The sequence below is a fragment of the Euwallacea fornicatus genome, chromosome 8, assembly GCF_040115645.1.
Source record: "Euwallacea fornicatus isolate EFF26 chromosome 8, ASM4011564v1, whole genome shotgun sequence".
Taxonomy (NCBI): Eukaryota; Metazoa; Arthropoda; class Insecta; order Coleoptera; family Curculionidae; genus Euwallacea; species Euwallacea fornicatus.
In genome coordinates, this window is record NC_089548.1 from 1,160,289 (window position 1) to 1,183,446 (window position 23,158).

General features: G+C 34.3%; 2 protein-coding genes and 1 long non-coding RNA gene across 3 annotated transcripts; 1 reads left to right on the forward strand and 2 right to left on the reverse strand.

The window, feature by feature from the left end:
* Positions 1-840: 840 nt before the first annotated feature.
* On the forward strand, positions 841-5,576 carry LOC136340800 (uncharacterized). The gene is made up of 2 exons (XR_010732370.1): positions 841-2,198; positions 2,268-5,576. It is a non-coding gene; the product is annotated as an uncharacterized lncRNA (long non-coding RNA).
* Positions 4,116-10,323, reverse strand: Vha16-1 (Vacuolar H[+] ATPase 16kD subunit 1). The gene is made up of 3 exons (XM_066285147.1): positions 10,109-10,323; positions 6,138-6,327; positions 4,116-5,737 (listed from the first exon to the last, which is right to left on the reverse strand). The coding sequence occupies exons 1-3, from the start codon at positions 10,191-10,193 to the stop codon at positions 5,530-5,532; spliced, it is 483 nt and encodes a 160-aa protein (XP_066141244.1). The 5' UTR covers positions 10,194-10,323; the 3' UTR covers positions 4,116-5,529.
* A 1,487-nt stretch (positions 10,324-11,810) lies between these two features.
* Trap1 (TNF receptor associated protein 1) lies at positions 11,811-16,017 on the reverse strand. The gene is made up of 13 exons (XM_066284726.1): positions 15,763-16,017; positions 15,045-15,140; positions 14,672-14,913; positions 14,543-14,614; positions 14,328-14,488; positions 13,927-14,273; positions 13,688-13,871; positions 13,454-13,601; positions 13,082-13,206; positions 12,791-12,978; positions 12,369-12,600; positions 12,241-12,313; positions 11,811-12,005 (listed from the first exon to the last, which is right to left on the reverse strand). The coding sequence occupies exons 1-13, from the start codon at positions 15,875-15,877 to the stop codon at positions 11,904-11,906; spliced, it is 2,085 nt and encodes a 694-aa protein (XP_066140823.1). The 5' UTR covers positions 15,878-16,017; the 3' UTR covers positions 11,811-11,903.
* Between the last annotated feature and the right edge of the window lie 7,141 nt (positions 16,018-23,158).

Consider the following 23,158-nt stretch of genomic DNA (forward strand, 5'->3'; position numbering starts at 1 on the left):
ATTTAGTATAAATATTAATGAACATTTATTGCAAAGTGATTATCATTAACAAAATGTACTAACAGCTGCTAGAGAAGTCTTATCAAGTGCACTTCCTCAGCATTGCCTCTAATAAACTTACTTTGGTCATTCTTATGGTGTCTAACAATTTTTTAAAATATTTTTCACAACATATTTATGCGATTATATTCAATTTAGAAGAAAAGAATTTATTGTGAACAGAAAAAATAAATTGATCACCTGACTAGACACAAACGCACTGCAGCTAAAATAGAAATATTAAAACTTCGACTTTTTCACTAGATAGTCCCTTTAGGTGTTGCCGCTATTAATAGTGTAACAGCACACTGATAAGCATAAATTTATGTACCGAGTGTAAATACAGCAAAAAAATGTGGTACTACCTACATATATTAATTTATTTTGCATTTGAAGAGGTAGATAAACGTGCTAGTCATTTGCAGAGCATATTAGAAATTTGCCTGAGTCGTTACTAAAAGTATAAATGCAGTATATTTTATCATCATAGAATCATTGTAATCTATACCTGTCTTCCACAGTTTTTGAAATAATGGAGTGAATAAAAATTCCGTTTTTATTACTTTATCATTGTATATGCAGAATCAAGCGACCTACGTAATAATAATGATGATATCTCATTAAAAGACAAAATATAATTTCAGAAAACCACACTTTTTGGGATACTGTATACGGGATGTTCCGGAAACATGGGTACAAATTGAGACGAGGTGAAACAGCGTTGCAAGATAATACTATTAAGATGAACATGTCTTATACAAAACTTGTTCCTCTTCGATCTACAGGGTGTGAAAACAAAAAAGATATTTTGTAACTTATCGATAAATCTTACATTTTGCAAGTTTTGGAGATGAAATTTTGCACAACGGGATTTTTGGATACAACAAATCTATCTAAAATGTAAATTTTTAACTAACATATAGGTGACTTCACCCACGTCGTACACGTGTTTGGAAAAACTAACACAACACTTTAAGTAAGCCTCGTAGCATAATTCTTTTTATACATTGGGAAAGACTAGACCCTTCTGTAAAGAAAATGTATATTTAAGAAAAGTGCGTATTTCTAACAGTTCTCCAGATATTTGCAGATATTCTTTCTGGCGTACATGTCATGAGTGCACTGACAGCAATGCATGTATTTTTATGATATGTGAGATACTCATCATAAAGATAATAATTGTGAATTTGTTTTTTAATTTTATTAATTTAAATTAAACGGAAACTTACTTAACTTCAATACTTAAATAATAAAAGGAATAATGCAATCACACTAAAGTAAATATTCAAAATGTTGGCCACCCACATCAATACATTTTCTAAGTCTTAAATTAAAATTTTGCTCCACCCTGAAAAAAGTTTTGTTTTTATTTATAATCTCGTTTACCCCTTAAAGTTTTATCCCATAACAACTTGTACCAACGTTTTCTGAACACCCTATACATTTTTCTATAACTTTAAAATATTTGCAGTAATGCTATCTACAATTCTCGTATTCAGATTTTTGCTTTATCTAGTACCTCTAACGCTAAAAGAAATACCCACTTTTGCCACATTATTCGGACACCCTGTATATTCAATTAAAAAATTTTCTATCACTACGCAAAGAGATTTACGAGTCTCTTTTTACCTAGTCATAGAAAGTACGAAGTTTGGAACCCATGTAACGCGGTACTCAATCCACCATACTCACAATTAATCCATCAATCGTGGCAATTATTCCCACCTTCCATTTTTCGACGTTCCACGTCAAACTTCCAAATTTCACGCAGCATGGGGCAATTCTCTACCCAAACCGAAACCATAATTCGCTTGCCCATGGTCATCCTCGACAAGCTCAATATCAACCATCGAAGAGCCTCTCCAGAATCTTCGCTAGTGAACTTCCGTCGTTCCACACGCATCACCAAGCTCCCGAAAAATTACCGTTTTTTTGCTAAATCAATCAGAAACGACAAAACAGCCAATTCTACTTTAATTGAAACGGACAACATGGAAATAAGTTCAAATTCAAAGGACCTGAAGTTTTTGAGGCGTAACAGTACGTTCGTTGGTGTAGCACCTGATGTAACTCAGGAGGTGTCTGGGAATAATATATATTTGGAGTTTAGAAAAGGATATAGATCGAATAAGGCGGAACATAAATGGAACAGGAGAAAGGTGAAACAAAAAAATACTTCAGAGGAACGAGTGAGTGAATCTGTTTCAAAAACAAATGATGAGTTACAGATTACGACTAAAAAGACTGCCATCATGATTTTTCATCAGTCAGTTGTGAATATCGGTCGCAAGAATAAAACTGGCAATAATAATAGTCGGAATTAAGCGAAATCAATTCCAAAAGTTGTGATACAGGTCATAAGAGCTAGTTTTGATGATAAAGACAATAGAAGACCTATATTCGTAAGGGTTAATATTCACAATATTTATAACCCTTTTTGGAACAGAGCAGGTTTCATTTCCAATTAATTTATTAAAGTTGTTATTAAGTACTTGTTAAAACTTTTGCACTGAGAGTTTGAAAATTCTCAGAGTTTCATAGTAAAATTTTCAAAAAAATCACTAGAAATTTTGAAGAAATTTTCGGTCGTTAAACATTTTTAAGACTCTTTCAAAACTTTGTTGGAATTCTTCAACCTGGAGAAATTGCTGACATATTCAACGAACTTCAAAATCTATCAGTTAACGGGTGCGAGTGTTTTTGAGGCAGAAACAGTTCACCGTCATCTCTCTTATCTTTTTTTATTATTTAACTATAGCACAATGACTAAAAAAATATTTTATTTCTCTCTCGAAACCATACCTGATCAAACAGTAACTGCAAGGCAAACGTAACCGTAGGTACATGTACATATATATACAATCCTACATGTGTTATCACGATTCGACACTTAAACTCATTTTAGATACTTAATTTGTTCATGCGGCATCTAGGACACGAACATGACTTTCAGTGTTCAAAGTCATCGGAGTGTTTCAAAAAGTCCAATTACGATGGCATATTTCACATAAACCTCTGAAAATGCACCGACTAATGCTTTATTTACAATAGTTACACTAGAAGGATTAATAGGTGGGTCTTAAATTAAGCAAATTAGTGTTGACGTGACATCTCGTCATGCATGAATAGCATATTATGCGCAAAGGTTGTGAAGTACATTATTATGACCCGGAGGTTAAGTTTAATTTCCGAATCGCGCCACATTGAAGGATCTAAGACGTGAGGGTCATATCTTGAATCACAACATTAACAGTTCATTTGATATTAATTTTCATGGCAAACAAAAGTAAAACAACAATGCGTTGATGACATTCTGGCCGATTGGGTCACTAGGTACATAATAAGCTATATACGGGTCATTGTCGAGATGTGAGCGCGAATAGGGTCCCGACTGGCTTAATCGCCCAAACGAATAGCACAAAACAGTATTTCTTAATGCTTTATAGATATTTTCTTTCTAATTTAGCCATAGCGTACAGCAATCAAAAGAAAAGACAGAAATTAAAACTTGTTGAAGTTGTGCCCAGTCTCCGTAGAACTACTATAAATAGTTAACCATTGTTATTACTTGCCCCATAATTTTTTAACCGAGTTAATAAATGAAAGCAAATACCTGCACTCATTATGTAACGAGTTACGAAATGCACTACATTTAGTCATCGGGAAAACTGTCACCTCATCAAAATTTAAGAAAATCATGTATAAAATCCGTTAGGAAAAACTATTCTACGCAACTCCGTTTTTAGGTTGAATTGCAGAGCCGAAGTTTAAGCTTCAGACTTGACATATATTCCATTTGATATTGGTCATAATCTTGAGTTTAACTTCAAGCGAGCGTTCACAATCTTTGCCGGCCGCATGCCCAGTAAATATAAGTGGACAATAAAAACTGTAAACTCGATCGATTCTATATCGATGCACTCGGCAGTCGCTCGACAATTGTGAATGTGCAATTGAGGTAATTAAAACTGAAGAGACACCACTAGGCGGTCACTTTTACAAATTTGGTTTAAACTCCGATTTGAGGTAGGTTCCTGCAATCGTACAAACGAGCCGGACTAAATGAAAAACAACAATTGATAAACAGAAATTGTAATGGAATGTACAAATTATTTATTTTCAACATAATTTTGCTGTTCCCTTCAATACAGAAACCATCCTACTACATCCTAACATTCTATAACAAGTTGGATGCCTTTTGCCCCTCTCCTTTTTACGTTTTAAAAACCGATTATCTCTTGTTGCACCAACCAGCCATGTCGATGAATAATAAATTGTTGCAACGCTTTTGTGTATTACATTTGCGATTTGTCAATAGATAATAAATCATTTACGGTACAGAGATCAAGACAATTACTGACCAAATCGGCACCATGTTAAAATATGGTAAACTATAATAGTCATGACTCGAGGTGAAACCAGGCGATGGTTTCGGAGAAATGAGCTGATAAGACAAGAGGCATCCACGACAAAGCCTCAACATTACATTTAGCTATGAGGTGGCTAAAATAAACAGGAAATATATACCATCTTAATGTTAGTAACGACAAACGGGGTTGAACGCACCCTTTCGGGTTCGTTGTCGAGTGGAGTTCAACCGAGTTTTCGCCCCGTCTGAGCTGAGCTACATCAGAAGCTAACACGAATAACTGGACATCAAACCATCGATACATTATGCCGCTATTTTATTTACAACAAATTTGTTAAGATAATCGATTTGAAATCGTCTAGAATGAGAAAGAAGATTCGCCAGTAGTACGTGTAACTATGTTATTATTAAATCAAGTTATTTTAGGTTTAACTTAAGATAATCTAATACTGCAGATGTCCTTTTTGGAAAGATGGTATAGTAGTCGCTGCTCTTCTATTTCTATTACATAGTTTTACGATCATTGATGCATGAAATTAAAACATATATAGCACAACACATGGGACAATTTGAATTGTAAGTAGTGGAATCTAACAGTTGATGATATGTAGAACGAATGAAATCAAAGAGAACACCTTCGGCCTCTGAGGCCATAATGAATAACAAACGAGTCGACGTAGATCTACCAGACGACAAAAATAAAAATCTACTAAATACGTATCGACGAAATTAAAAATAAATTGTGCTATTTTCCAACTTTTATTCAAATAGGCGATCAATAGAGCGCTATTTTTTAAATATGTTTAACCTTAAGAAGAAATAAAGGTAACCTAAGTTCTAGAGACTATACAATAATTAGAAAGAAGTATACCTCGCAAAACTGACTAAAAATGATGTGAAAATGTATTTACAATACGATAAAGTCAGCACCAAGAAGCTTCGCATGCCGACTCTATCATACGCGCGTGGTCACGTTCGCTATGGTTTACATTTTTACATCTGTTTTTACACGATAACACTGAGAACAAAATTCGGTCGACCACGAAAGGTAATTTACTTTGAACGGGTTACTTATGGAGGAGAAGGACCGGAAACTTTCAAACGATACACTAGGATGCGACTTAATTTTTGGTGTAAAGGAAAATAGCTACGATAAGACCGTAAAGACCTAATACTTCGGCGAAGATAAGAATAAGAATCATTCCTACGAAAAGTCTCGGCTGCTGCGCTGTACCCCTTACGCCGGCATCTCCCACTATGCCAATTGCAAAGCCAGCGGCGAGACCAGAGAACCCTACTGCGAGACCCGCACCCAAGTGCAAGAATCCTCTGAAAAACAAAAAAGAATATATTATTACGACATAAAGAACTTTTTTTATTTCAAATACTGATCCCTCTCCCCAAAATAATTGAAACAAACAGGATATTTCAATACCAGTAAGGCTATTTGCTATCGGTGTATTAATCCTATTTATTTCTTTAATATACAGGGTGTTTCAGAGAATGGTTTGGACATGTTTTTATAAAATAATTATTCAATGATTATTGTCATTGTAACTACACCATGAATCTTACATATATTGACATGTTCAGCTGCCTGGAGTCAGCAATATCTACCAATACAGTTGAATAAAGAGAATCCACTTGTACCTTTCAACAAATTTAAATTAAATAAAACATGAACATGACCTTCTACCTGCACTATGTTCTTTCTACTAAACACACTTACTTGTAGAGTGAATAAGTTGTGGGAGCGGCAATATTACCCGCAATAAGGATAGCTATGACCAACCCGTAAATGGCAATAATACCCGCCATGACAACGGGAATGATACACTTCATGATCAATTCCGGCCTCATCACCGACATGGCGGCAATACCGGTTCCTGATTTGGCTGTTCCATATGCTGCACCAAGAGCTAAAAAATAAAATGTTGTAAACAGTCTTATTAACATCAGCATCATTTATTTATTTAGTAATTCTTTGCGTGTGGTTTAAACCCTGCAATTTGTGGTCACTTACAAGTGATGCCACTTGAGTTCAGTTTAAAATCCTCGATTAATCCAATTTAACTGAACTCCGGATTCAAACTTGGTTTATGGGAATAATAATGGGAATTTTTCTTTTTTGTTTTTGAAGTTTCAACTTTGTATCTCGTATTAAGCGAATAGCAAACATTAAGTAGTGATGACAAAGTCGCATATATCAAACAGGCTAGACAAATGTTACAGACGCTTGGCACCAGTCCAGCTATAGGTCATTTGCAAGCCATTATAGAGATCCATCCTGAAATTGTTGAGGTGAAACCAAATAGATTGGTTATTTTGCTTTATGTGGCAGATTCACAATTTTTTTTAATTAGCTAGAAAAACATAATGAGAAATTAATAACTGTGAGAACACTAAATTAAAAAAAAATCATAATACGACACATGACCTTTATAATACGTCTGGAATCTTAAAACTTATGTTGAATATTTCAGGTGAAAATGTATTTTTATCTGTGTTATTAGTGGCTGTTTGTTTACGTTCTGAATGGTTAACTGATATGATCCAGTAACAACAAATTATTATAGCCATGGATTTCTTTTTCAGTCGTTTCTCAGGCTTTATTCATCCTATATTATATTCATCATAGGTTAATACAATCTCTTTTCTAAATTACAAGAATATTGCGGCTCATCATGTGACATGCAACCTGTAAATCATAAATTCATCCACAAAAATCTTATCTAAGATAAGGCAAGTAGGTAATCAGAAAGTTGTTCATGGGAATTAAGTCACGTGGAGATCGTCTTTACCGAGATCATTACGTATTGATTATAACTAAATACGAATATATACGAAGGGAGATCTCTGAGATGCAATACTTAACATAAGATTTAGAAAATAGCCATTTACCTTGACATCATAAGTTTTCCTCTCTGTTAACATCTTTAATGAAATAGATGTAAAGTGATATACGCGAGTGTCACTTCATGATTAATCATAATTTTGTAAACCATAGTATAGATGATTGAATAAATTATTTAATTCTTCCATACTATCAAATCAAAATCTTTCTAGCTCTTGGTCACTCAAAAGGAAACATATTGAGTACTTCGGCAACAACTTAAGATTGAAACGGACGGTTTCAATCATATATCTCACGGATCGCCACTAGGGGCGTCTCCCAGGGTTCTGTGCATTGTCCACTTCTGTATTTGAACAATATTATATGTATATGCCGTGAAACACGAATTCACTTTGCTGAAGACATAATATAGTGCAGGTGAGAGATGTGAAGGAGTGTAATAGAGGGGTTTACAGCGCACTTATACGTTTTTATGACAGAGCTGTAAAAACACACAGTATACACAGCTATAAAGGCTTTTAACTCATTACCTAACGAAAATAAACAACTTAAGCCGAATGAACTATTCAAATACAGGTTAGAGCATGGCTCCCTAGTAAATCCCTACACCTATAATTTTAATTTCACTGAAATAACTCATAATTTAACCTTTTCAATTGTAAATTAAATATCATTTTCATATACAAATTGTTTATCATCTGCACATAATTTTTCATGTTGCTTGGTAACTGGGTTGTGATATTGTTATTATTTTTATTATAAGATTGTGATCTGTATAAATATTTTTTTAATAAGGGCGTTTAGCTATATGGATCATAAACGCATCTCTTAAAATTGGGGGTTCACAAGAAGAATAAGCGCTATCAATTTTAATGATTCAAATATTAAAATTTAGAAAGGAAACATGATCAGGAGAATTATACTGATAAGTTAGCCTGAGGCATAGTAAGGTAGTCCTATGTTATGAGAATTACTGTAAGTCAGATGGTTTATCTAGTTTTATATTATGGCCTATTGGCATTTCTGCGTCAGATATGGAATACTTTTCTAAGACAACTTAGTGAAAAATAATGTTTTTCCTAGAAAACAGTTACCTAATGAATTTTTACATTAAGAGATTCCTGTAACTATATTTTTACTCAAAATTACAACCAACATTGCCCAGTCTTTGGATCTATGAATGTATTGTTTATAGAAAATAACTAATATCTTTTTTAAAACTTAGAGAACACAACTTACTATGATATCAGGAATAACACCACCTTGATGGACAATAGAACAAATAGTAGTGTAAAATGTTCATGTTTAGACACAAGACCCACTGCAGGGTATGTTTATGATGAGCACCTCTTATTTAATATTAACAATATTATTTACACCTGCAAAATGTTGTCCTAGCCTCTGACAGTAAAACTGTTCAAATTCAGATCTCAGTAATTTTCATTAGAACTCTATGTAACTACATCATATGACCAGGCTTAGATCACTACAATGAAACTGCATGTTTATAGATTGAAATATTCCCCACAGTAATATTTAATATTAAGAAAAGATCTAAAATGTTTCTTTGTCTCAAAATGTTAGTATCTTATTGAAAGGTATGTAAAAATAGGAAAAGTTGCCACCACTAATGGTGTATTTTCTATTAATTTTCTTTTGTGAATAAAGTGAGTCTTTGGGTTCATTGCCTCAAGCCATGTTTACATCCTTTAGTTTGATTCATCAATAGCCTAACACCAAAACTAAAAAGGAATGAGACATATAGGTAAATACTTCAACAAGAAAACTATGTCACATGATGGGTCTCATTATATTTTCTGCAGTAAACATAAATCTTTGGACCTAACACTAAAAGGGTTTCATGGTGAAAATAAAAATCCTGAAATTAAGTAAATAAATGTTTCATCAAGATGAAAGCTACGGCTGAAACTAATCGATAGTTACTTAATACAATTGATTTTCATTCACAAGACCAATTCATGTGATTCAATGAGAAACCTTGAAATCACATGACTTGGTTGGGGTCATGAGATTTCAAATTGCCCATCCTTCTGAAAGTATTATCATCATGTTTTACAGGCAAAATTCAAGAATTCTGTAAAACTAAAAGAGAATAAAGGTCTTAAATATTAGAAATTTACACATAAGTGAAATTGAGTTTAAATGGGGTTTTTGAGTGGCTACAATTGAACTTGGAAAAGTCAATTGGAGGCACTTGAATATGCACTAATATGTATCTAAACAGGGCATGAAACTGAACTAAGCACATCAATTCTTGGAATATAAGTAGTCAGGTACTCGAAAGTTATTGTCCTAAACATGACAGGTGAGTAGTTAATGGTATTTATATGAAAGTGCCACTTCAGCAAAGCAATTACTGAATAACATTTCATTGATTAGAGTGGTAGTGTTTAAAAATTAATAAGAACAATGATTTTCCCAATCCCTTGAGGGTGGGTCTAAAAACATGTGACCATTCATTCAATGAGGTCAATGAGAGTCATGAACTAAGTAAAATTCATTTTAAAGGAGAGTTTTGGAGAAAAATTAACAGGACAGAAGAGAATGTTAAAGGCATTGATTTTTGGGACGACAAAGGCTGGATCTGTGTATAATCTTGGCATATGACCCGCACTACGCCCATGAATAGATTCAGAATAAAGTGGAATTCCCAGGCAAAATCACTGCAAAACGTTATAAAAACCGCACTGAAATTAGCTTCAAAGAATCGATTATTAATCTCAAATGCTGAATTTAGCAAAATAAAGCAACTAACTAATAAAAATGTGAATTCATCACATAAAATCGATAACGTAGCGGCAAGGCAGGCTAGAAGTTATACATACCGCTGAAAATAATTGCTGACGCTGCTCCCATAACTCCAAAGAAAGGTCCGTAGACGGGATATTGTTCTGATAGTGTGTCAGACATGGTGTTAACTTATTTGGGGGAGTATTTACAGGTCAGAACGGTCTCAAAAAGTGCACGACACGGCACGGAACCAGCGAACCCACTGTGACAAATATGGCTTACAGGACTGCCACCAGCAAGAATGGGTCATATGACGATAAGAAAATTTTCAGGTGGAGTGCGAGAAAACTCGTCGTTCCTATTGGTCCGATTAAATTTTAAGGCTGATTATCAACCAATCACATCCCGATGAAACAGTAGAGTGATGATGTGACGCTTTTACGTCAAACTAAATACTCGTAATTTCACATAAGCAAACTGAATTTTCACATTTTAAAATAATTTGAGGAATTTATAAAGTCTATATTGCGTAATTTTTATTGAATTTCGCGTATTTTTCCTCTAAAAAGTTTATGTGCCAGTCACATGACAGACGAATACATCCGCTTCCGGCAGGCAATTTTTTGGCGGCAACTTTGAATTGGCACTGCAATGCAATTAAATATAAATCACTTTCAAAGAAATAATGAAGTTTTTTCCTATTTGGTTTTAAGCAGAAACAAATTTAAGTAACTAAATGTTTGTAGTTTTGATTATTTATCTATCAATATAAAGCATATCAAGTTTAACTTTAGATCAAACTTAAGGACCCACCTGTTAGAAATTGTAGATACTCATAATTGTTTGTTTTTCACTCAATCCATAAGAATAGGTAATCAAAAAAAACTACAGTAGTAATAGTACCAGTAGTAGTACTATCGAACATCTAACAATTAGATAACAATCGACAAATTTATCTTAAGGTTTTTTTAACGCTTATTTTTTTATTTCATATCTGCCTACAACTTTATACTTAAAACTCAATATTTAAAATTTTAAGCACATATGTAGCCAGGTGCCAAAAATACCTACTTCCAAATAAAAAATATTTGCAAACTATTTAAGTATTTATGACAAAATAAGAAGGAAAATGGAGTATTTAAAGTTTGCACTTAAGCAACCAGTTCTTTTTTAGATGGCTAAACCCATTAATTTTTTAAACAAAAATTCCATTAAGATGATATACAACAGAGTCAAGTTTTTTTACTAAATAACTATGAAACGGTATATTTACTGTAGGTACCGATTTGATCGCCCATAGATGATTGCAAAATCCAAATAAATCCAAGATTTCAGATTTCACTATTTGTTTATAGTTGCCCAATAAAAAATATTGTTAGACAGATGTTTTGGTTTTGAATTAAGGGTAGCCTCACATGTTACATTACACATCAATGGCATAAAAACCTGTTACGATTTATGAAGCAATTGCATTGAATGTAAAGGTAGAAATAGTTCAAAATGAAATATTATGCGAAATTATAATTATCAATTAAAAGTTCTTTCACCATGCTGTCAAGACCGATTTCGATCTTGACAATGTAACGTTCAAAGAATAATCGCAAAATTTTATAAAAACGTTCTCGACGGTCACAACTTTCACAATCTAACTACTAAATCTCCCCCCCTTAAATCATGGAAATTATCTTTCCTTCTTGCGTGAATCGGGAAGCAAATGAGGTGCAATTTCAAAGCTTGAACTATTTTACTTTTAAGTTTAAATTCACTTACTTTAGCGAGGGCTACAAAACAACTAACTGGTTCAATGAAATATTTATTTCCACTTTATACAAAAACAGGAATGGCAATATTACCTAATGCATATACATAAACACGTAACACTTTTTTGTATCAATGCTTATCTAACGCTTTGGCCAACAAATCATTCATGGACGTTAATAGCACTCTTGGATCTTCTACTAAGCCAGCTCCAACCATAGAATTGGCGAATAGCTGTAACAAAGAAGTTACGCAATGGAATAAATTGTTTAATGAGTTAGTTATATAGGACATTTCGGGAAAAAATATACAGTTGGAAAGTGAAAATAAAAAAATATACATATAATTCTATAACTTTCATATTTAGCATTTAGCTTGAACTCTAATGTTAAAACAAAATATCGACAGATTACACACTCTTAGGGCATCCTGTAGATAAAGCGTGTGTAATCTTTCCAACAATACTCACTTGTTTCGCCAAAAGTTCCGCCAACTCAGGATCGCTACTTTTCAGTTTATACATTTTTTTAATAATTGGATGGCTGAAAATTTAACTGTAAGTCATAAATTACTGATGACAACAATATTTAAAATTACGTGGGATTGATTTCAAACTGCGGTTGCAAAATTGCGTATCGACGATCTTCGGGTAAGCTGTGGCTCTGTGTTCTGATGAAATGTCGTGCCGCTGCCATTTCTTCCACTGTTACCACACATGGATGGCTCTCTAGTCTAGTTGTGGCGTTTACTGACATCACTTTACCGCCCAGTTTTTCTTTTAACCAGTCTGAAAGCTCGTTTATCTCGCTTCGTTTCAGACTATCTTCTCCTGCATATAAACAATTAAAATTAGAATTAGAACTTTTTGCTTATGGGATAACTCTCGAGGTTATTCTTATCTTAAAATGCATTCTTTTAAGCAATATAAAATATAATAATAAACATAATATTTTTTTTAGATATTTATGGTCCCCATATCCTATCCATATCCTTTATACTTAAATAGCTTGATAGAGTACCTAAGTTGGTGAGATCATTAGCAGCTTTGTCATCTCTCATATCTTTTTCAACCGAAATAAGCTTATAGCCTTGAAATTGTTGCAATTGCATTAGCACTAACTCATCGTAGGGTTCATAACAAAATAGCACTTCCTGCTGCTTCTTCTTCAACGATTCGTAATAAGGTGAGGATTCTGCCAAATTACGGCTAAAACATGAGAGTATTTATCTTAATCTAGTGGGGGAAAGGAGACAACTGACTTATTAACATAGCCTTAGATTAGTTATTCATTGTATACAACAAAACGAACCTTGGGGCGGCCAGATAAAATATAGTCCGTCCTTCCTTGGCTCTCGTAATATAATCGGAAAGTGTGATCTTTTTCCCCGGCTCTAAATGCGAAGATTCGAAAAGAAGAAGCTTTGCTGCGTCTTCCTAAAACCCAAACATACCATTCTTCACATGAATGCGATTTTTTAGATTTATAACAGAAATTGGAGTTTTATAAGGCCTTATATGTTTGTTTCGTTGTTTTTCTTATTTTGTCATTTTATGTACGTGATTAGTGGGTACAATTGCATTATTATCTTTTATATAGATATACCTAACATGTGATGCATTTCAAGTAATATTCATTATTGATTTAATATCATTTCCCTTGGTTGTTCATAAGGCTCCTTACCTTTTCTGTTTGGTTATGATTTGTTATAATTCCCTCCTTGATAAAAATTCCATAATCCTGGTAAAACTTTTCATATTCTTTTTGATCTTTTTTGAGTTGATCTATCAGAAATTTCGTAACCCTGCCTGTTAGAACGTCCCTTAACTTTCTGAAAAGATACAGAAAAATAAGCTTAGACCATTAGAATAAAATCTCTTTGTTCTTTGTTAATAGATGACGAAACACCAACATTACCTTATTAAATTACTATTTTGCAAAAGCTCCCTACTCAAATTTAAAGGAATATCCTCTGAATCTACCACCCCCTTCACAAATCTCAACCATTTTGGTAAAATATTGTCGGTCTTATTCTTAATTAGCACTTTCTTAGTATATAAAGCCACCCCCGATTCAATTTCCCTGGACATTTCAAACAGTCCTGAAATATGTATATATAAATTAAACACAACATTTTTGAGGCATTGAAGTAGTACCTGGTTTCCCTTCAGGGAAATACAACAGAGCAGCAATAGACAAAGGAACATCAGTCTTATAATGTAAAATGTAACGTGGGACATCGTAGCTACCGCTAATAAACTTATAAAAGTCTATATGCTGACTGGTATTGACGCTTTTCGGGTCTTTGAGCCACAGCGGCTGAACAATGTTTGCTTTTTTACCATTGAGATATATGGGACTTCCTATAAAATTGCTGTATTTTGTAATAATGGCGTTAATTGTTTCATCGTCAGCGAACTCTCGACAATCTCCTTTCAAATGTAAAATAATTTTTGTGCCCAATGACACACCTTCTGCCAGTTGAATTTCATAATTTCCTGTCCTAAATATGAACTTTTTCTTAGTAGATTATACCTTGAAGACATGACTATTATACCCATCAGATGTCCATTTCCAACCTTGCTCATCTTTAGCACTTCTGGTAAATACTTCCACCTTATCAGCTACCATAAAAACACTGTAAAAACCCACTCCAAACTGGCCAATTATATTATTGTCTCCAGCAGCTTGCTGTTGCTTTACTTGCTCAATGAAGGCCTAAAATGGACAATTTAGATTATGCTAAAAGAAAGTAATATGAGGAAGAAATACCTTGGACCCAGACTTTGCAATTATGCCCAAGTTTTGTACCAGTTCATCTTTTGTCATTCCTATACCAGTGTCCTTAAATAATCAAATTGAAAGTAACAAGCAAAAAAGGGTTTTGAAGGGAAGGCTTACTTGGATGGTAAAAGTTCGAGAATTTTTGTCTGTTGATATGTGTATTTCAAGAGAACGATCTTTGTCTAGGATTTGCTGACTCTCATCTTCAGACAATGCAATGTACTTAAATTTTTCTAAAGCATCACTGGCATTTGATATGAGTTCCCTAATGAATACTTCTTTTTCTGAATAGAGAGATCTGGCCACTATATCAAGCAACATTCGAGTTTCAGCCTGGAATTCATGTTTTGAGCTTTCACCTATGAAAAAAATCCCAATGAAAGTCTATAAAACATTATAGTTCTCTAGTGCATAAAAACCTATGAACTTGAGTATTTTAAATAATCCAATTCCCTGAATTTTGTATAAAACAAAATCACCTTTTACTTACCAATAGCTTTCTCAGTATTTTTAATAATTGAGTGATAATCATCTTTATCATTGGTCTGTGTTTCTGTATGCTGGAACCTGGCATGGATTAATAATCCTAAATATCAATAAATTAATAGTGTACTAAGATCAAGATAAAAAATGTAAAACTTTAAGTTTGTTTTAAATTAATTATTTGCAAGGTAGTCTTAAGGAATAATCAAGGAGCTTTACTATTATAAAAAACAATTAACTTTTTACTTTTATATTATAACACACATCTTTTTCTTAATATTTAAAAACAATTTTTCTGATTAACTTTTGTTAAAAAAGTTTTTCCTATACATATTAGTCAATATTGTCTTTTGCAAGTAACTACAGTGAAGTGGATCAGGTACTGGCTCATTTTCTAATGTATTCGTCAATTAAATTGACCCTTCTCAAAATTGAATTTTGCTTAATTACAAGAAGACTGCATCCATAACTAAATTGTACTTTAATTTAGTAACTTGATTTAGCTACTTGACACATGCAAATTTGATTTATTACTTATGGTGTTATTTATAATGCTGGTGAGGAAGGAGGTTGAAAACTAGTTAAACACCTTTCATTACCTATCAAGTCAGACAGTAGAACAAAACATCATAATGTTTATTAGTGAAAAATATGTATTTTTGTTTATCTGTTTAAACTTTCCATTTTTTGTAGTTCTTAGCTGTCACTGTCAGAATTTATCTTACCGGTGTGTCCCTGTTCTTTACAAATGTAATTGCGTATTCTACTTGCACTATTTTCAGCATATTTTAGGAAGTTCCTAGTGGAGGTGAGTCTCGCAATCCGTGTTACTGATGACATTACTTTAACTGGTTTATTTAGAAATTTTTACAGTGGAAAATTACAGATGATAGTAGAAATTTCCGCGACTTTATTTTTATTTCTCTTTTAACACAAAAAAAATAAGGCTACCAGACCGCTAACCTCACTTTCCTATCTATGATTTAAGATCATTGATGAACATTCCTCAACTGAAAATTACAGAAACCTTTAAATGAATTCATTCATTACTCCTTTCATTATTACCCAGTAGATCGCGCCAACTCTGTCTTTGAATGTTTAACCTACTTCGGGCACAGACCCGTCAGGGGGAACTGCTATCTAGGTCCGAAAAACAGACCACGGCTCACCAAGTGCGCAAAGGAGGAGCAAATTGTTTAGGCCCGATCGGGGGATCCCGGCCGCCCAACTGACTGGGAGACTGAGGGCGGTGGTCAAATTTTTGCTTGATGATAATTAATATTTTTTTGCGATAAATACTGACAAATAATAAAATTTTTCTTTGAAACCACTGGATTATTTCATATACATACTGCACCGTTCACAGATTGCAGTTCGGCATGTCGACTAAATAATTTTCTAAATAAGAAACGACACCGAATGACTGACTTAAGTAATACAACAATCAAAAGTATTCTTTAACTCTTTCGCTACTCAATTAAAATAAATGAGTTCCACCCGTGTGTCCGAATTTTTGCGTCGGTTCATAAAAATACGGTTAGGAAAGTATAACGTATTGCAATTAAATGTATGTTTGCGGTTTATGATACGATGGTATGGTAAGTAGTGACAGCGGACTATGTATAGGAATATTAAAATAAAAAATTAAAGTTTACTCCGAAAAATAAAACACAAAAAAGAAAACATTTTAATAAACTTTCAGAGTATGGTACCTTTCAAAGCATATCATTAAATGAAGAGAAACATTGCATTTTCGCATCTATATCTGGTGTCAATTCTTTTTTTATATTTCTAACAAACCACACAACGTCTTTGAAGATTTCACTTATTTTTCGTCAGTGATAAAGATAAAAACACTTCAAGTTATTTCGCTTCCAGTAGCGCAAAAACTTGTTACGACCTATAAACGCATAGAAACAGTTGCGCCGTCTTGGTAAATAAACGGCAAAAGCGGTCTATGCTTGTAAACATTTTATTTTACCTATTTGTATATATACGTCCAGAATAGTTTTGCGTTAGCCATATACAATTATTTTACGTTATTAAGCCATCAAGATTTCATTATTACATAGCTCTAATAAGTAATGTATAAACGATGAAGCTGAGGTCTGAATATCCATTTTTCTATCAAACTTCCCTTTTTGAGACCCAAAAGAGAGCCACCCTTATGAATAAAACCCTATGAAGTTTTACCCTTACGATTTGCACTATAAAGAGAGGGTAACGAAATTTCCGCAATAGTCCAGCGTTGATTTGAATGCGATTTGAATAAACGGCATTATTTTGGGATTTCAAGGGGTGTTCCACCTCTATCGGACCACCATTCGTGTTAACGTTTTGCAGCTGCCGTTATTTATTAGTCAACTTTCTGCAACGCATATTTTTGCTGGTCAAGTGAGGAAATAAATTAGCTCTAGTGTTTCAAAGAAGTTCGTTATTCGAAACCGAAGAAGACTTTCTTATGTACAAAAGCCTTCTAATGCAACCATAGAAACAGGTCATTTTTCGTTCAAGCGGCCGGGAATCTTAAACCCAGTTTCTCGCAATATAATACAAGAAAGCGACACGAAGCACATAAATCTATTCCTCGTCAAAAGACATATGCAACTGCAAGGATTTCTTCTACACACCCCCCACACAATGGTTTAGATAATTCTTCCAACCCGGACATTTATTATTCGGTATTGTCCGGCAAAACGCCCGGCTCCTGTTGCCCTTTGGCTATTAATTTTTTTCAAAGATATAGGTATATCTTTAAAGCCATTTATAACCCCTTAGTTGACATTGATGATCGTTCCCATTTTCGGTTTCTCTTCCGGTGTTGCCAATTCTATTATCACACGTTTCGATTAAGATCTCAGACCTCCTCAACAACCCTTGAGTGAAAAGTTTCTAATCCATCAAGACACTGTCCCTTACCAAGCAATGTAGACGTTCTCTGATAACTTCAGTTTAAAGAGATTTATCCGCCGTTAAAATTTTAGGGCCATACTATTTGGCAACACTGGATCCAGTTTAAGGGTTTTGCCAGGAACAGAGGAGATGTCCCGGGTGCCAGCACGTTTAACTCTTGTTAATGATGTTTGTTTTGTTTCCTCTAAGAGGATGTCTGGCAGTTATTAATGGTATTAATGTCCACTTGCAAAGTTAATGATGTCCGATGTCGTCTATTATTAGCGGAGTTTCCAAAAACGGGCAAATAAAGGAACTTCTCGGCGAAACGATGCTGGACACGGTATTAGCGAATAAAGAAAAAGAGACCTGTGGATGACGTCTCGTTTGTTGTCCGTTGTTGGGGGATGTTTTAAATTTCACTGTAAGTGGACGAACGTTGTTTCTGTAAGGAATCATACCCTTTGGGACCAGTGAATTCAGATCAAGGTGCGCCTTCATATTATTTAGAAGTGACCGTAAACGGGGAGAACTTATTTGGGATACCCCGACGATTTACTACGTCAACTTGAAAAAGAAAGAGAACGGAAACATTCCCTGCGTGGTTTAGGTGCACAAAACAACACTTTAACGCATCTGTGTCAATGATAAATCTTCCCGGTTCCGGTTTTGGATCCAGGCCGCAAGAAGGGCCAGAACTAACTGATAGTACAACCATCATTTTCAGTTTCTATGAGTCGCGAACCTGCGGTTTGCAACACTCATATACAGTGTGATCCATTTAACACCCGCACAAAGTTCGCATTTATCGATCTTTTTTTGAAGAGACAAATTAAGTGAAAAACATTGTGCTTCAAGATAAAGTGTCACATATTTGCCACAAGAATTATGTTATTTTTTAGCACGAAAATGAAAGTAGTCGTAATAGGGATTTTTTGCAAAAAAATTGTGAACACCACTGGATTAAGTAAACTCTCACAATGGCTTAATTTCATTTGCAAATATAGCATATTAGGATTTCTACAGAAGAATTATAAATCACATTTTTCTTATGAGTGTATTCCACCAGCCATGAAGTAAAAAATCGATAACCAATTTTTGTTGGGTACAACACTCAACAAAATTTTTGGAGCCCAAAACGAGAAATCAAATATAATCAAATTCTTGTTGCTTCCATCAATCCGCCATTTAGAGCCACACACTTTCACACCTTTTTCGTGCATTCGTGATCACTTTTCTTAGCTGATTTGGCGTACATTCGCACATTCTTCAATTATTCTAGTTACGTAGTTTTTCTATTGACTGCGGTCTTGCTTTATGAGCTTCCTGTTTCAGAACGCCCCAAAGGAAAAAGTCAAGTGGCTTTAAATCCTGTGACCTTGGAGGAAATTCAATAAGAGGATTGTTTTATCCCATTTTCACCGATTTTAGAAGTTTTCATTCAGCGATTCCCTTATCGCTTCTACATTTTGTATATTACTAATTGAAACTTCAAATTCAGGCGAACCAGAAGTGGCACCTCAAGTAGTGCGGCCCAAATTCATTTCTACTGAAAGTTCAAAAACAGATGTACATTCTAATTGGTGTTAAAGAAAAAAAGGAGCAATAATTGTATTATATCTTGAAGTATTCTTAACCATACGTATATTTTATGTGAATATTGTCTCTTTGCGTTTATGGCTCACTTAGGATTGTCAGTAGTCCAATATCGGGAATTTTCAGGTGACACCATCCCATTTGTTTTAAACGTGCCCTCATCGCTGAACAAATTTTCTCTTAAAAAGTTCCTATTTCCCAGGCATTCGATTCTCCTTAAGCTTACAAATAGGATTTCACTCTTCTTTTCTCATCTCCCAGTTCAGGAATATGCATAAATTTAGACTCAAAACAGTTTTACATGGGACATTCTATCATTTTCTCTAGAAACATTTTACTCTAGACTAGCCATTATAAAACTGGAGTTAATGTTATTGAGAAAATATTCTAATACTCGCTCAGTATGTTTATCGCCGGGCAGGGATATATATTTTTTTCGAAAATATGCCTTATTAGAAAGACTTAATCTTATGAATTTCATGTTTTTTAGCGTCTAAACAAATGATAACTATACTTCTGGCACTCACACGAGTTCATCAAAAAGAATTCTGATTCAAAGCAGAATTATCAAATAATGTTTAATAACGTGAGGTCCCTGGAAAATTATATCGGGCGGCCCACTCTCGACACAGGATTCGATGACGTCAGAATTCTTACAGATACTGATTTGGAGCAGAAGAGGCGTCATATCGGATGACTCGGACTACTATTAGATAGATAATAGATATAGCCTTGCAAGAAATGTGATTTTCCCAGATCGACGTCGGCGTCCATCGATGAAGGCGTCATCGAGTGACGCAACTCCATGACGCATTATCTGCCAAAAAAGCCCGTCGCAATTTCCTCCCTTGCCGATACGACCCTCTGGGCAGCAGTTGCATATCGATGTGCACCCTCTCGCTAAGGGTTGTCCACTCTGTCTTTGTAATTTATGACCATCCGCTGGACCTCGTCCACATAAAGGGTGTCTCTCTGCAGCCGGCCCCATAAAAAATATCCCTCTGCACGTAACGATAGCGCCATTTTTCTGAAAAGCGACCCTTTTGCCAATCTCTGATGGACGTTGTACAGTGTTCAATGCACTTATAAATTTCTTTGTATGGTAAGAAAATATGAGCAGTTTTGGAAAATTTCCTGGAGGGGATCTACCTGATAGATGTGCACATCTTATGAGGGTCGATGGAATAAAGTTAGAGAAAGCGAAAGTGTTCAAAACTCTTTATCTCCGTATCTTTGTCGATGATCGAGTTACACATATTTACACGCAGGATTACAGATCGGTTTGCCGTAAATCCGTTTGCGGCAAAAGGTGAATGGAAAAGTATTATTGTTGCGGTGCATCGGTCATTATTATGAGGCTCGAATAATCCTTTGAATACCTCAGCAGGCACAATGGCGAAATGTGGCCTTTTGGTGTAAGTCAACCGAATAAATATCAGTCACAACCTTGTCAAAATCCTTTCTCTATTGTGGCCCTATGTGTTACTTGCACCGAAAGTGTAAAGCCCATTCTTCTTCATCTCGTCGCTAAAACCACCATTTAAGTCCTCAGCAATCGAAAAAGAGGGGGGGGGACTAATTTTCCTTGGGATTCATAAAATATTAATTATATTTTTAAGAAACGGGAATAAAATTACTTCCATTTCGTTATGCAGTGTGTTCCCACATGGGGCTACCAAGAGGAGAAAGTTTCTTATTTTTAATTTTCTGGGAACAAAGTCTTCTTCATGAAAGTTTTTACTTGTTCTAGAACGGTTCAATGAGTTCTCATCGTTTCAATTTTTCTTTTCGTTACGAAGAAATATCGAAAAATATGTGCAGAAATTAATTATTGTTTTCATGGCAACCGTGAACAAGACTGAAGTTAAATGGCAATGTTGTCGAAAGAGCAATGAATTTACCTGATGCAGTCCTATGACAAAAGCGATAAAAAAATTCGTCGAATTATCCAAGAATTTAATCAAAAGTTTTTGTAATATCTACATGTCGAAATGTGGTATACAAAAATCCATCAAGAAATTCTTAATTACTCGGTCCGTATTAAAACTAAAGATAACTAAGATAGTTCAAGATGAGAATGACGCTGCGAGTTTTATTGTAATGCATTCAGATTAAGATAATCCAAAATTTTCTTTACGGCGAAGATCGGTTCAATTAGAAATAAATAAAACGCATATACAAAAAAAAATATTTAAACAATTCAATATCAATCTCTTTAAACCAATTATTAAGCGTGCTTTAGAGCCAAGAGATCAAGGAAAACGTTTTGATCTCGTATTGCGAATGGGCGCTCAAATCATGGATAACCATTACTTTTGTCGTGGCATTGAATTCTCTGATGAAGCGATGTTCTCCATCAATGGTACTCTTTCATTTCTGCATGGGTGGTACATTTTAATCCTTTTTTTCGAATCGCTTGTAATCCACAATATTAGGCTAAAACTAATTCAACTAATATAAATGAACCTATTTTTCGACATTTCTCTGTAATGAAAGGGAAAATTGAAACTGTCAGAACTGATGCAACGGTTCTGGAACAAGAAAAAAATCTTTCAAGAAGTATGTGTTTTTCTCGTAAAATGAAAAATAAGAAACTTTCCCTTCTGATAACCCCATCCATGAACATACTGTATAAGGAGAGCAGGTACTTTCTTTTCATAATTCAGTTTACAAATAGGGCTAAAAGCAGCATTGGTCGTTGTGGTTTTATTCACACAAGGCACAGCTTGAATACATTCAAATTCATGCATGGAAACATTGTTGGAATTTCCAAAAATTGAAGTTGTTTCAAATTAGAGGTGTTCTTGAGATTTTACTGCTGCGTGAGAAGATTATAAAGATGCAAGGATTATCCTAGCATTCGATTTAAAGAATCTAGGAAGTTTTTTCATCGGGACATCAATACGGTTCTGAAGAAGGATAATTTTGAGATATTCCGAAAATTAAAAATACTTTAAATTTGAGGTTCTCCTGCGATTTTCCTATCACTTAAGAAGGTTTTAAACTTTACAGAATTGTTCCAGAATTCATGATAATTTATATATAGAAGTTTCAGAGTTTTTCTATCAACCCATTAACAATTCCTTAAACTACGAAATTTTTTGCTTTCTTATTTTTTCCTGATTTCTGTGTCCTGCGTATATCAAAAATAGAAAAAAATAATCGTCTATGAAACTTGCAGAAGCGCCATTTCGTGTAACTCCTGTTATTAGCAATTAATGAAATATTTACTCCCTTTGGCGAAACGGAAACCAAACGGGTGTTTATTCCGTAACTAGTTATATGCATAATGCAAGCTTTCTTGTCCCACAGAATCCCACTCGTTACGTAAAAAAGTGTCTATTTTCTAACTAACAAGATAGAAAAGCAGTTCTTCGATTCCCTAGGATAAAAAGAAAAAAAAACACTCCCCACCTTGATATGGGCGTGCAAAATCGTGCCTTTTTCGCCCGCTAGCAGTAAGGTGTAATTACCCAAAAATAATTTTTTATGCCCTCAAATATCTGTGAAGTCTTTGAAACCTAATATTTCCAGTACCAGTATTGTATAGGATGAGCCAACGAAATTACAAAGTAACTGAATAAATTCCATTTAAAATTTACTCTCAAAATGAATATGTTATGTAATATGGCT

Coding starts and splice junctions, on each gene's coding strand:
- Vha16-1 (XM_066285147.1), bottom strand. CDS start 10,193: ATGTCTGACACACTATCAGAACAATATCCCGTCTACGGACCTTTCTTT. Junction 6,328..10,108: donor GTCAGCAATTATTTTCAGCG/GTATGTATAACT, acceptor TTTATTTTTTAG/CTCTTGGTGCAGCATATGGA. Junction 5,738..6,137: donor ACAACTTATTCACTCTACAA/GTAAGTGTGTTT, acceptor TTTGTTTTTCAG/AGGATTCTTGCACTTGGGTG.
- Trap1 (XM_066284726.1), bottom strand. CDS start 15,877: ATGTCATCAGTAACACGGATTGCGAGACTCACCTCCACTAGGAACTTC. Junction 13,602..13,687: donor CAAAATAGTAATTTAATAAG/GTAATGTTGGTG, acceptor GTATCTTTTCAG/AAAGTTAAGGGACGTTCTAA. Junction 12,601..12,790: donor TAATGATCTCACCAACTTAG/GTACTCTATCAA, acceptor GTTTATATGCAG/GAGAAGATAGTCTGAAACGA.